This window comes from Lactuca sativa, chromosome 7 (genome assembly GCF_002870075.4).
Source record: "Lactuca sativa cultivar Salinas chromosome 7, Lsat_Salinas_v11, whole genome shotgun sequence".
NCBI classification, from domain to species: Eukaryota; Viridiplantae; Streptophyta; class Magnoliopsida; order Asterales; family Asteraceae; genus Lactuca; species Lactuca sativa.
The window spans coordinates 157,600,537-157,615,858 of record NC_056629.2 but is presented as its reverse complement, the minus strand read 5'-3'; the positions used below and the strand labels follow the sequence as shown (position 1 = coordinate 157,615,858).

Below are 15,322 nucleotides of genomic sequence, written 5' to 3'. Positions count from 1 at the left end.
CTAAAAATCCTAAGACCTTGGACTTATCCAGTAAGAGCCAGCAGGGTCGGGGTCGGTGTGCCAAGTGTGGGAGATCACATGGGGAAGCATGTCGAGGGCAGGGCATGGTGTGTTATACTTATGGTCAGCAGGGCCATGTAAGCAGGGACTGTCCCAAGAAGGGCTTGATTTGTTTCCACTGCAACCAGACCGGCCACAAGCGGGCCAATTGTCCGAAGTTGCAGGGAGGGGGAGGAGAAGTGGTGATGCCTGCGCCCTCCACACTGAGGATCACAGATGCCCGCCTTGCTAAGGCGGATGCTCCATCGGTGAAGAGTCGTGCGTTTCAATTGACTACTGAGGAGGCTCCGTCGGTGCCGAACGTTGTAGTTGGTATGTATTTATTATCCCGCTCCATATTTATTTGTATTGCTTATGTGTGTATTGTGCTTATGTATAGGGACCTTTTTGTTCAATGGTATGTCTGCCCATGTATTGTTCGACTCGGGGGCTACCCGATCATTTGTGTCTCTTGTGCTTAGCGAGAAGTTCCGGGATGCTCCGGGAACTTTGGATTCCCCACTCGAGGTAGAGGTTACAGATGACCGCCATGTGAGTGATGCGAAGCTATATAGGGACTGTGTCCTGAATGTTCTTGAGGAGAGGTTTCGTGTTGATCTAGTCCCGATACCGCAACGAGGACTGAAGGTTATTGTTGGGATGGAATGGTTGGGGGCAATGGGGCCATGATCGACTGTGAGCTCCAGCTGGTGAGGGTTCGAACCCCAAGTGGGGGAGAACTGGTTATTCATGGTGAAAGGGCCTTGCAGGGGCCGACCCTTTGTTCAGCCGCGAGGGCTAGGAGATTACTTCATCAGAGTTGTTTGGGATTTTTGGATTACATCACTGACACGAGGGTTGAGACTACGTGGGACGCGGGAAACATCCCGATTATACAGGAGTTCCAGGATGTCTTTCCCGAGGAGTTATTGGGGGTGCCTCCGGAGAGCGGGTGGAGTTTCGCATTGATTTGGTGTCGGGTGCCGCCCCGATAGCCAAGGCACCATACCGACTAGCTCTACCTAAAATGTAGGAGCTATCTATGCAGCTTTAGGAACTACTGGACCAAGGGTTCATTCGCCCGAGTAGTTCCCTATGGGAGCACCAATCATGTTTGTGAAAAGAAGGATGGATCACACAGGATGTGCATTTGATTACCGAGAGTTGAACAAACTAACGGTGAAGAACTGTTATCCGTTGTCTAGGATCTATGATTTGTTCGATCAGCTGCAGGATGCGTCTTGGTTTTCCAAGATTGATCTTCTGTCGGGGTATCATCAGATGAGGATTCGGGATGAGGATATACCAAAGACAGCGTTCAGGACTTGATATGGGCATTATGAGTTTGTTGTGATGCCGTTTGGGCTCACCAATGCCCCCAACAACATTCATGGATCTCATGAACAGGGTGTGTAGACCGATGCTAGATCGGTCGGTGATCATTTTTATTGATGATATCCTATATATTCTAAGACCAGAGAGCAGCATGAACATCATCTGAGAGAGTTATTGGAGACCCTGAGGGCGGAGAGGCTGTATGCCAAGTTCTCCAAATGTGATTTTTGGCTACGAGAGGTACAGTTTTTGGGGCACATCATAAACCAGGAGGGCATTTCGGTTGATCCACCCAAGGTTGAGGCAGATATGCGGTGGGAAGTACTGAAGAATGCATCTGATATTCGTAGCTCCTTGGGTTTAGCGGGCTATTACCTGAGATTTATCCAGGATTTCTCTAAGATTTTTGTGGCATTGACTCGCTTGACCAAGAAGAATGTGACATTTCGGTGGGGCACGGATCAGCAGTTGGCCTTTGAGACTCTGAGATGGAGGTTATGCGAGGCTCCGATCCTAGTACTACCTGAGGGGTTAGACGATTTGGTGGTGTACTGTGATGCACCGATTTCAGGGTTAGGTGCGGCACTAGTGCATAGGGGGCACATGATATCTTACGCCTCGAGGCAGTTGATGTTGGGTTTTGAGCATTCTAACACTCCTAAGTGTACATGAAACCCTAAATACCTTGGATCTATGTTTTCTCTAGTATACATGCAAATATGAACTTTCCAAGGTATTCATCCTAATTAGCATAATAACATTGATTCATATGAATATCTCAAGTTAGAATTACATACCTCTTTGATGTAGAATGTCTTCATGAAGCTTGAGTGCCTAGTGCCCCAAGTGTGACACCTCAAATGGTTCATACAACATCAAATACACATGGAATACTTGAGAGAAATTGGAACACTTCATAAAATCGTCTAGCCCTCATATTCACACACTAGTGCATGATTTATTGAGCCATGGGATTCTTTTATATGGTGGCTATTAGGGTTACACTATGTAACTCATAACTTTACCCATTCCTTATGCTCCATGGATTTTAACATCCATGGAGTATCCATGGGTCACCCCATGGACTTAGTCCAACATAAGGAATCTTGGATCACAAGCCCACATATATAAGAATGAATGATTTACACAATCAACCCATATATTTAATTAGTCTCCTTTTGATCACTTAATTAATTCCAAATTAATTCTTGATCAATACTAATTAAATAACCTTATTAATATATTAGAACTTCTAATATATTAATAAACCTTAAGTGTTATTTCTCTCATTATAGTCTATCCAAATGCATGATGTCATGCAACCCAAATGGACCATGTCGGGTCGGGTCAAGTCTTACCAATTATAGTTATGGACTTAGACATTAATCCAACAGTCTCCCACTTGGATAAGTCTAAAACTATTATTGCGTATGACTTCAAGAACCGACTGGCAATCGTAGCTCTCAAAAGCTTTTGTCGAACTTTGACCTTGCCGATGATTTCTGACCTTTGTCAATGACTTGTCCATTAGATAAGGGATCATATATTCCTCCATTCTAGATATCATATGGACTGAGACATGGATTAAAATCATTCTCTCTGTCCATTTGTTGTTTCCCTATTTCCGATTCATGATGACTGACTGATTGAACAGATCAAATCAGTCCTGGCTTGGCCAAGCACTCACACGTATCATCATTAAATCATCAAGGGGAGCACAAATATCGCTTTTATCCCGAAGGTAAAAGGAATGGATAAACTTCGACTCATATGGCTTGTTCTACTACTTGTTGAATCATACACAAAGGCACGTTTTATAACATCGAGTTACCGAATGCGTTTTCGTGCAATCAATGTACAACCAACTCATAGTAACAACTCATATCTCTAGGTTTGAAGAATATAAGATATTATCGTCTCATGATCACTCGTGATAAAATCCATGAAGTGATTCCAATGAGCGCGGGTTGAATCCAATACTCAGAACTTATGAGCACTCATGAGTGTTGTAGCACAACTTTGTCCACCAACTTGGACCTCTACAAGCCAACCCATGACAGTCTTGATTCATATCTACTTCCAACATATGACCGACTGTGGATGGTTTGAATAACTTAGTCATTCCGGAAGAATAACCTAGTTTATTCTGGAAGTCAAAACATGCAAATAGAAACACAAGAATAATTGAATCTAATATGGTATCAAAACCTATGAACATAAATAAAACACCTTTTATTTATCACCATATGATTACACATTATTCATTGCATACTGTTTCAGCTATCAACTTTATTCTTGAATTAAAACAATAGTTGTCCCATGCTCCGAGCATTTACACTATGTTTTTCTAAACAATAGCTTTGCCATACACCAAGTATGCACTGTATATTTGTCTATGATCCTTACTTTGTGAAATAAACCAACTGACCAAACTTTCAATGATTCTAGTTTCACACTCCTGAATTCTTATGGAAAACGTAGGAATTCCAAATTCATGCCATTTTACCGAAATCTGTTAGATTCTAAACTTATATGCAATGATTCTCTTGTAATGATTATGCACAAAGTCACAAAGACTTGACAACAAGCATTAAAGAGCATTCCAAAGGAGATCAATTCCTTGGAAACATCCTTCTTGCATTAAGTTTCCTAATCTTACATAGATTTATTGAACAACTTACACGTATGGGATCATTTCCATATTCCCCTTTTGACTATCACTTCTGAACAATAGTTGCCTTTTTTCAGACTATGTCAATATGGTCCTTCCAACAATTAACACTATACTTCCAACTGTTCCTGAGAAACCAATCTTTAGTAAACCTTAGATTTTCCTCAACAATTGCTTAATCATTTTAGTCATATCTAGTTCTAGACCTTTTCCCTTCTTAATGCCCCGGGCATTTGGAAAATTTTAGAAATGATGAATATAGCACATGTAATCGATCCTATATTCGAAGCATATGGGACACGATTCATGATGTCTCACATAAAGACTAAACCACTATTTTGCTATAATATTTCCATTTCTATTTGCCAAGTTCTCATCATTCAGATTATGAAAAGGGGTGTTGTAATCATAATCGAATTTTAGAACGCAGATAATGAACCCATATATAGAATTTACTTATGTTGAGCCATTCCAACATGAAATTCATATATATATATATATATATATATATATATATATATATATATATATATATATATATATATCCTTGACTAAATTTGATTAAAATCTCAATATAAGCTTTTAGAATTGAAATGAAATATAATTTCCTCTCCCTTAATTATAGCAAAACAATTTTTTCAACCCCTGCAGCCTCACAAATTGAAACTTTTGTTTTCTATAATTAACATTGCTAACTTGAAATACTTATCATAATTATCATGCTCCCACTAACATGATGATTATTAGCATAACACTTACGCTCCCACTAGCTTTGACATGTACTCAGAAATCAGCTGGACTTCTTACCAAAGTTCAGATTTCTTTTACTAGATTGCTTTGATAAGACTTTATCAAAATCATACACCTTTCATTAGATAGCTCACAGGTGTGTCTAAGCAATTTAAGAACTATGAAAAGGCATGTCATAATCATAGTCTCAATTGTTTAGACCTTTTCCACTTCTCACAAGTCCATGTTAGTGTGCCGGTTAACCACACACACTCCACTAACGACTTTGAGAATGCAAATATCACAATTGCTATCTAGTTAAAATCTACTTAGTGAAAGTGTTTCCTCACCATCATTTTCATGAATTGGAGAGAAACCTTATGACACTTAGATTTAATGGTGTATGTGTTCTTATCCATGTGAATTGTCTAAACCATAATCACAAAATCCAAACTCATATGGATTGAACTTGTGCAATCTTAACTTCTTGCCACTTGGAAGCAAAAGGGCCTGCCATTGCTTCCAAGTTGTTATGCAACTAATTGAGAACTCTAAGAACTCATATGCAAAGTCAACTTTAACTGGAATGGGCACAGAAATAAAAATATGTCAACACGATAGGTTATAAACCTTACGTTGTGTGCTAGCGATAAACTTATAGGTTTTTATTCTTGATTATACTTTCAGGATCTTTAAGACTCCCACTATCCTCTTGACACATAAGACTCACTTGCCAAATATTCAAGAGATAATTTGGATTCTTTATCAAGACAAACACTTTACTCAATTGGCCTTAGTTGGTCTTTGTTTTATCCAAAACATCACAACTTACCAATTTCAAATGTACAAGAGTAGGACACTTTTACTCTTACATTTGAAAAGTGTTTTAAACCTTTCTTTAAGATATGTCACTCAACTTATAGTCTTGGAGTATGACTCTAAGACTTGTTTTGGAACGAAGTATGACTCATCTTCTTGATTTGACCACTTCAACAATTCATAGCTCCTCTTCTTAGATATCAGAATGTACTTAGAGGATGAATTGTGATAAGGTCTCTTAATCATTAAGATGATCATATAACATGATACTAAAGTACTCTCCTATCTTTTCAGATTTTAGAAACTTTTATCCTTCTGTCTAATTTGATTCTTGTCATTCGTTCTGCCATACATCGAAAATTTTCCAATGTATCATAATTACACTTAAAATTGTAAGTGTAACCATATTTACTAAACTTTAGTAAATCATGGAGAATAGTCTTATAGATCTTTTGTGGTGGACTTGGCCAGTGCACAAGAATGTGTACTCGATCCCTTAGTCCTTTACTTGACTCACTTAAACAAGTGAACAAGGAATTAGTCTTAATTTTCCAAAGCTGAAAGTTCTCATTCATCATACTATGCAACTTGCATGATTCCAAGTTTCTATCCAACTGAAATGTGGGTGATGAGAATGTTTCCTTATTTGGAAAATTTAGACACTACCACAAATGAAAGAATCAAATTCATATTTCCACTCTTGCTATTAATGGAATCATATAAGCTACAAATTTTTTTTCAAATGTCATTGTAAGGATATTTTAAAATAAATAAAATCATCATTTTTCCTTTTATTTTAAAAACTTTGTGGAAAAAACTATCCTTACAATGCAAAAGAGCATGAAAACTTTGTTGTTATCTATTCCTAAGCAATATATCATAACTCCTAAGAAGTAGCTCAAGAATCCGATCTTCAAACTATGCAATAGAAAACCATCTACGCGATCAGATTCAACATATTCTTTCTTTAAGTTTCTTCACTTTTCTTTGATTCTTACAAACATCAACATGTGACCCAGTCACATCATGTATCAAGAATCTCAGTATAGAAACTTAGCAGAGTTAGATAGTGGATTTTACCTGAAGTAGGGTCAAACTTATTGACTTTAACATCCTTAGGTAAAATTGGCAGCTTCGCAACTAATGCCCCTTCCATTGGCAATATAAACATATGGACCCTTTGGTAATGGTACCGGTACTATCACAGACTTAGCTTTTCTCTTTACCATTTGGTCAACCGATTTGACTATGGCTGATCCCTTTCCATTGGGAAGAGAATGCTTTTTCTGGATTTCCAGTGTCTTCATTGTCAATGTCCATAAAGTTTTTAGGAAGTTGATCTTATCAAATAGATAAGATCATTAAGGTTCTTGTCATTGTATGTTTCATAGGGGTCCCAAAGGAACTCACTATGTCACTTAGAAAGTGATTGATCATCCAACTTTCTCAAGACTTTGACACCCAACTCTCCCGGCTTGTCAATATGTGACTTCATCTCCAAGATGTGATCACACCTAGACCTTGCCTTGCCAATAGGGCTTGAGTGACCTTGAACTTTGTGGGTTAGGGAGAATAATTGGAGGAGGTGGAGGAAGTGAAGTTCCAAGAGATTTGGGAGGATCATAGATGTCTGAACCAGACATCTTTTGGGAGACATTCAAGATAGTTGATTAAAAGTCCTTAATATAACACCCAATATGAAATATCAAGGCTAGGACCCAACACAATATTTTTATAACTTGGAAGAGGTATGCTGTAATCCAAGTTATAAAATATTTGAAGGTAGGAGAATGATGATTCACCAATTTCCACCATGAAAACGAAATAATTTAATTAGCTTTTACTTGGATTTGAAACTCCTAAATCTTTTGAGATTCATTGAACTGTTCAATGGCATGTTTCAATCTCGAGTGTGACCTTCAGGTTTTTGTGACTGGGATTCCGAGGATCACAAAACAAGGTGTGAAGTAACCATGCAAATATACTTGGTACCCTTAATATTTACCCCTTGATCGATGTGCCGATAAACCACACACGCTCCACCGATACTATGATAAATATGAAGTTACCCTTTGCCTACCTTGTTAAGTCCAGGTTAGTGTGCCGGTTAACCACACACGCTCCACTAACGGCTTAAACAAAGTGCAAAGTGTAATTTCATGGATTAGAACCGTATTCACATTTTCCTAAGTAACTAAGATTGATTATTAATAAGAGTTTAGATACTTAGTATTTATCATTAATACTTCTAATTAAGGGAGAATTCTAGTCCTTGTCCTACCCGTTCGGCTAATGACCCGCCACCGATCAAGGAAGCGGTGGGTGAGAACCAGCCATTAAACTGCCATTTTATAGGCAGTAATCTTATACCCACCTTATAGACCAGCTTCGTGAATGAGGCCTACTAACGGTAAGACTGACTTTACTCTTATACATATATATATATATATATATATATATATATATATATATATATATATATATATATTATTAACTTATAATATTATAAAGTATAAGGGTTGAATTTTAACTTTTAAAATTCTAAGGGCTAACTTGGAATTAAAGTATTCATAAGTGAAAACTTTTCCAAATTCCAAAACTTGAGGGCAAGTTTTGAAACTATTCAAAACTAATTAATTCCATAACTTATGTGTTTAAATTAGTTTTAATTAAAAGACTCTTCAAGTTCCATAACTTGAGGACAAGTTATGGAAGACTTTAAACTAATAAAAGAATGTAACTTTTTTTATTTTGTAACTTATGGAATTAATTAAGGTTACACATTTTATTACTTAATGAAGTGACTCTTGAACCTCCATAACTAGAGGACAAGACTCTTCATTTTTTGTAACCATTGCCAACTTTTATGAGTTTTATGAAACTTAAATGTGACTTTTCATATAACTTGAGGACAAGTTACAAAAACACATTTTAGAATCAACTCTTAGATTAAAATGGATTGAAAACACGTAATCAATTAACTTTTCTATTAATCTAAGCAACTCATAAGAACAAGATAATTCAAATCAAACTTTTTCATGTAATTAGTCTAAACTTTAAACTAATACAAAACATGAATCTATTGACAATTATCTTTGAAATTGGATTAGCATGAACATTACCACATCAAAAACAAGTTTATAAGTCCAAAAACATCTTAGGGTAATGTTCCTAGTCCAATTCCAATAAAAACAATTGAATATATGTTGTCTGGGGGTCCAACTCGTTGAGTACACGAACCAACTCGGCAAGTTGGATGCTTTTTATCTTGGACTCGGCGAGTCTATCAGTGGACTCGGCGAGTCTGCTGAGCAGACAACATAAAAACTCGATTTTTCAGCCAATTTTGCAAGTATAACAAGAAAACAATCCTAGGCTCTGATACCACTGTTGTGTTTTGAGCTTTCTAACACTCCTAAGTGTACATGCAACCCTAAATACCTTGGATCTATGTTTTCTCTATTATACATGCAAATATGAACTTTCCAAGGTATTCATCCTAACTAGCATAATAACATTGGTTCATATGAATATCTCAAGTTAGAATTACATACCTCTTTGATGTAGAATGTCTTCATGAAGCTTGAGTGCCTAGTGCCCCAAGTGTGACACCTCAAATGGTTCATACAACATCAAATACACATGCGACAGAGGAGGTGGTTGGATGTGTTGAAGGATTATGATTGTGAGATCCTATACCATCCAGGGAAGGCCAACGTAGTGGTCGATGCTTTGAGCTGCAAGACGGCGGGGTCCCCGATTTGGAACATTTGTATGACGATGATGGTGATCTCTCCATTGTTGGATATGATCAAGGAGGCCCAGGTCGAAGGAGTGAATAAAGAGAATTGGAAGATAGAGCGAATGCGGGGACAATATCCTTTGTTTGTCAAGGATAGTCCTGGCCTTTTGACACAGTGTGGCCGAGTATGGGTACTTCTGATCCCAAGGGAAAGGGCTAGGTTTGATGGTGTGGCACGCACTCTCTCTGACATTTCATAGGACACTCTGATGTTTTGAAAATAAAATTGTATTTGATACGGGCTTTGAAAACAATTGTACTTGAATTTTGTGGATTATGGAAATGTATTTTGACTAATAAAAAATGAAAATTTTCCTTTGAAAATTGGGTCGTTACACCCTCAGTTTCCTTCTCTTTCCATCTTCCAAGCTCTTTCTCAAGTAATTCATCAAACACATCAACTGAAAAAGTCATATTGTTACTTATCCTTGAATGTTGGATTTCTAGATTTACTCAAAATGTGACTGCTTTTTCTCCAACTCAAAAAGTTAGCTTGGATTCTCTTACATCAACTAAAGCTCGAGAGGTCCTCAAAATGGCCTTCCAAGAATAATTGGGACTTGTTCGTCTTCCTCCATGTCTAAAACAATAAAGTTTGCGGGAAAAACAAACTTGTCAAATTTTACTAGTAAGTCTTCAAAAATACCTCTTGGAAAGGTCATTGTCTTGTTGGCTAAATGGATTACCATGTGGACCGGTCTAGGTTCAAGAAGATCAAGCTTCTTGAAGAATGAGTATGGCATTAGATTCACACTTGCTCCCCAGTCGCTTGAGAATGGCTTGTAGCTAGATTTCCAAATTGGGATGGTAGTGTAAGCTTCCTGGATCACCCATTTTCATTAGTAGCATATTCAACATCACAGCTGAGCTAGTTTCATTTAGCACTACCCTTGACAACCCCTCCATCTTCTTTCGGTTAGTTAGGAGGTCTTTGAGAAACTTTGCATATTTTGGCATTTGGGCCAAAGCTTCAAGGAACGGAATGTTGATTTCAAGAGACTTTATGTGATCTAAGAACTTCATGTAGTCTTCAACATTCTTTTCTTGGATCGCTTTACTTGGGAAGGGTAACGGTGTATAACATCCCAAAATACGATCCAAAAAATTCATTTTAATTATTCATAAAAATCATGAAAACATAAGTAATGTATCTCAAATCATCATAACAAAATATTGTATCAAAATCATATGTCAAAATATCAGAGTAAATCATCCCAGGCTGAAAGCTTTTGTGTGTGCCATGCAGTCATTCCGAGCTCTTCCCCTTGCTACTAGAAGTAACTGAAACCAAAATTGAAAAATGTAAGCACGAAGCTTAGTGAGTTTCCCCAAACTACCACATACCATACACATAATAACATACTGCAAACATTAGGCCTAGCCTGCTACCTCGAGCCCCGCCCGGCATCGGAAGAATCCCGCATCAGGCCTCGCCTGGCATCAGGCCCCGCTTGGTATACAAATATGTTTCTACTAGGCCCCGCCCTGTATGTACATACAAATATATAATCTTAATCAAACTAGTACATAACATATAATCACTACACTATAACTGTTAGTCTCAAGGATCCGCCTATCTGGGGCCCCGCCCCTACTCTGCTAATAATAAGATATGGAACCCCATCCACACTCGGCTAGTGATGAGATACGGTCCCCCGCCCACACTCATCTCCCTACCAGGCACAAACAAGTATCATAAAGACAACAAGTATAACTAAACATGCATTCCTTCCTCAGGTACCACCCGGCATCGAACCGTAGTTCGAAAACATACAAATGCACCTTCATTAGGCCTCGCCCGACATCGGACCAAAATCAAGAACATATAAACTACATCGGGCTAACCCTGACATTGGATCTAAATCTGGTATACACTAACATACATAAACGGTCCGGCATTGATGCCTTCGACCCGTTCCTACTGGAGAAAACTCACCTCGCAAAGCAGAATGTAGAATCCCACGGATAAACCTCTGGCTGCTAGCTGGCAGATCCCCGAACTGCTGATCTCTCGACCCCCAAGCTACTAATCATCAGAATAACACTCAGTCAAAAAGCAATAATCCTTCTTAGGGTAAAGTTACCATTTTACTCCGGATCTAATTTGGTCCATGACACAAGCCCAAATCCATAACATGAAAGGTCCAATACTAGGTAGATTTCCTAAGCCCACTAATAACCCACCAATGGCCCAATTTTCTAAATTGGGCCCAAACCCTTACATGGGCCTTTTCCCAAAAGCCCATTTACTTTTCTGAACCAATGACTTTCTTTTGGCCCAAAGGTCCAAGCCTATTGGGCCTAATCAAGGCCTAACTACATTGGGCCCACTAAGTCCTAATTCATCATCCAAGGCCCATTAGGGCAAGCCTAGAAAGGCAAGCCCAACCAGAAGTCCATTACTCTAAAATCCTTAGCCCATTATGAGCCAAACCAAAAGACAAGTCCAATACCAAGCAAGCCCACAATCAAAGAGTCCAAAACTTGCACAGGGGTTGCTCACATCGTGAGCTCTTTATGCTCACGTCGTGAGGTCATGGTTTTAGTCCAGGAACTTCCTTGAATACATTCTCACGTTGTGCGGCTTCATTACTCACGTCGTGAATCCAGATCTGACCAAAATGGAGCATTAAACTCCTAATCCATTAAGCCTTAACATGGGACAGTCTAGAGGGTCATCCTTGACCTCAAGGGCCATAAAAATCGAACCTTGTCAGTCACATATGTCCAATATATGATATAAACACCAACTTGGGTCAAAATGAAGTAAAAAGGTCCAAGAATCAAACTTGGAGTCCAAAACCATGACCAAAATCCAGATATGCGACTTATAAGGCTTAAGGTACCACCATGATCCATAAAGTTACCAACTTTATGGATTCCATGCTTGCTAACCAACATTACAAGCCATAAAATGCATGGAAACTTAGATCTAGCAATCAAAGAAAGGAAAGGTATGAGCTTAAGGACTTACAAAGGTCCAAAAGCTCCACACCTAGCTAATGATGAAGCCAAGAAGCTAACCAATGCACCACCAATGATCTTCTTCTCCTTAATGAGCTTCAAAGCCTCCTAAATCTCTTAAATAACACCAAAATGACCAAGAACTTCAATAGGGGATGAGATTAGGGTTTCTAGAGGTCTTGGGAGTGTAGAGCTCAAACTGCCACTTTACCGATATACCCCTTGGCTCCAAGACACAACCCAAACTCCCGGATCACCTGAATTACATAGTATGTACCTAAATGGTTCTAGATCTTTCTTTTCCAAAGGCCCTAAGCCTTATGATAACCCATATTCAGGCCACAGTCCCGAATTAGGAAATCGATTCGGAACAGGGCGTTACACAATGGGCGGTATGGCTTAACGGGCTCACGACTTTTCTTTTCAGATTCCTACCACATCGTGGCGACTGTTTAACTTTTCTTATTTGACTTTTTTCTCGGCTTTCCTGATCAACATCCGGGTTGTTTCTGTCAATGGGAGTCATATGGGTAACAATATTCCCACTTCTAGTTGTTATAGCTTGGATGTGAGCTCCCTGTGGGTTTTGTACAGTATTTCGTGGAAGTCCTCCCGGTGATCTTTAATTAAATTGTTTAGCTAGTTGCCCAAGTTGTTTTTCGATGTTCAAGATGGAAGCTTGTTGATTTATGAGTAGAGTTTGCTAATCCCTCATTAAAGCTTGTTGTCATCTAATTGTTGCTTCGGTTTCCTCGTGCCTTTTTTCGGATGCAGCTATAAAAAAACGGGTAAGCATTGACTCAAAATCGGGCTTCTTTTCAGGAGTTGGTTCCTCACGTTAGTAAAAGCCTCTTCCTTTTTGTTCATACTTCTCTTCTTTGGCTTTATTGTATTCATCATAAGGTAACCACTCCTTCTTGGGCTTTCTCTAATCTTCATCATAACGATCACCGCTCAAGTAGAAAGCTTGAACCTTTCGGTTTCCATTTTCATCAAGATCACAATCTTTGGTCAAATGTGGCGCGTTACAGTTTTCACACCTAACTCTTATAGCATGGATTGTTTGATCATCTTAGTCATACTTCTATCCATATTTTGCAACATTGCTAAAATCGCCGACATGACTTTTGAAGCTGAATTTTCAGACCCCTTGTTACATCATTTTGTCATTTTTTCAAGTAGACAAGATTCAAAACTATTATCCAACTTTAGGTCAAATGAATCCAATACCCTATCCTTTTGGAGTTGGCCTATGCGCTTCTTGCTTACATGTCCAAGACGACAATGCCATAGTGATGCTTTATCCAAGTTAGTGGAAGAATCAATACACAATACATTATTACCTAGGTTATCTAAAACCGACACAGCTTCATACACACCATCACAAGGTAATGCTTTAAAATAAAGAACATTATTAAAGAAAGCATTAATACTACCATATTCATTATCAAAAGAAAAGGAAAACCCTTGTTTGTAAAAAGCATGAAAAGAAATAATATTCCTCGCCATTTCAAACGAGTAACAACATTTATTCAAATCTAATGTTAACCCACTACTTAGCAACAAAGTATAAACTCCAATCTTGGTAACAGGTGATGCTTTCATATTCCCCGTGATTAAGCTTATCTTCCCATGCTCCACATCCTCACTTCTTCTTAGTCACTGCAAGTCAGAACAAATAGGAATACCACAGTCCGTATCAAGGACCGAAGAATTAGAAAGGGGTGAGTTATTATACAATATAGTGTAAATACCTACATGGTTGGGTTTCACTTTCCCACCCTTCACATCTTGCAGATACTTTGGGCAGTTTCGCTTCCAGTGCGACTTTTTGTGGCAATACAAGCATTCAGCCTTTTTATGGTTAGCAGAAGGAGTGACGGAACCTTTCTTGGTTCCACTTGAAGAGGATCCTTCACGGGAATTTCCATTGGTACCCTTCTAAGGGCTCTTCCTCTTCTTCCCTTTGCCTTGCCCAATTGCCAAGACCGAGGCCGCAGTAGGAGTAGGAGTGGTAGCAACCGAATTATCCTTAAGACCACTTTTGACGGTCTTAAAGAGTCCTTGAAGTTTGTTGAGTGTAACTTCCTCCTTGTTCATGTGGTATGTCATTCAGAATTGATCAAAAAAAGAAGGTAAGGAGTGCAAAATGAAGTCAATTGCCAACTCCTCGGGGAAGTTCACATTTAGCTTCAGCAACCGGTCCACATACCTTTGCATTTTCTAGAAGTGTTCGGCAATGGGTTCACCATCCTTCGTTCGGGTTCTTATCATGGAGCAGATGATGCCATACCTCTCTTCCCGAGCACTTTGATGGTAGCGGTCCATCAAGTCCTGGTGCATCTCAAAAGTGTAATAGTCCTCATAGGACTTTTAGAGCTCGGATGTCATCGTGGCCAACATGATACAAGCCACTTTCGTGGCATCTCTCTCATGAGTCTGGAATTCAGCGATCTCCTCAGGAGTAGCAGACGACTCATCAAGTTCCTTCAGCTCCTTGTCGAGGACATATTCCTTGTCATCGTAACGAGTAACCATTCTGATGTTCCGGATCCAATCCATAAAGTTGGAACCATCGAAGATGACTCTCCCACAAACGTTCATGAGAGAGAAGGATCTGGTAGGGTTTGAGCCAAATGGAGCATTGTTTGAAGACATCTAAAAAGGAAGAAAGACAAGTTTAGATTAGATATAAAGATAGTCCTTAATAAAACACCGAAATGTAATATTAAGGCTAGGACCCAACACAATATTTTATAACTTAGAAGAGGGATGTCGTAATCCAAGCTATAAAATATTTGAAGGTAGGTGAATGACGATTCACCAATTTCCACCATGAAAAACGAAATAAATTATTAGGTTATAATTGGTTTTGAAACTTCTAGATTCTTTGAGATTCATTGAACTTTTCAATGGTATGTTTCAATCTCAAGTGTGCCCTTCAAGTTTTGTGATTGGGATGC

The 15,322-nt window shown here is 38.7% G+C and overlaps 1 protein-coding gene across 1 annotated transcript; it reads left to right on the top strand.

Moving 5' to 3' along the window:
• Positions 1-245: 245 nt before the first annotated feature.
• Positions 246-729, top strand: LOC128127358 (uncharacterized). The gene is made up of 2 exons (XM_052765830.1): positions 246-372; positions 440-729. The coding sequence occupies exons 1-2, from the start codon at positions 246-248 to the stop codon at positions 727-729; spliced, it is 417 nt and encodes a 138-aa protein (XP_052621790.1).
• The last annotated feature ends 14,593 nt before the right edge of the window (positions 730-15,322 follow it).

Coding starts and splice junctions, on each gene's coding strand:
- LOC128127358 (XM_052765830.1), top strand. CDS start 246: ATGCCTGCGCCCTCCACACTGAGGATCACAGATGCCCGCCTTGCTAAG. Junction 373..439: donor GGTGCCGAACGTTGTAGTTG/GTATGTATTTAT, acceptor GCTTATGTATAG/GGACCTTTTTGTTCAATGGT.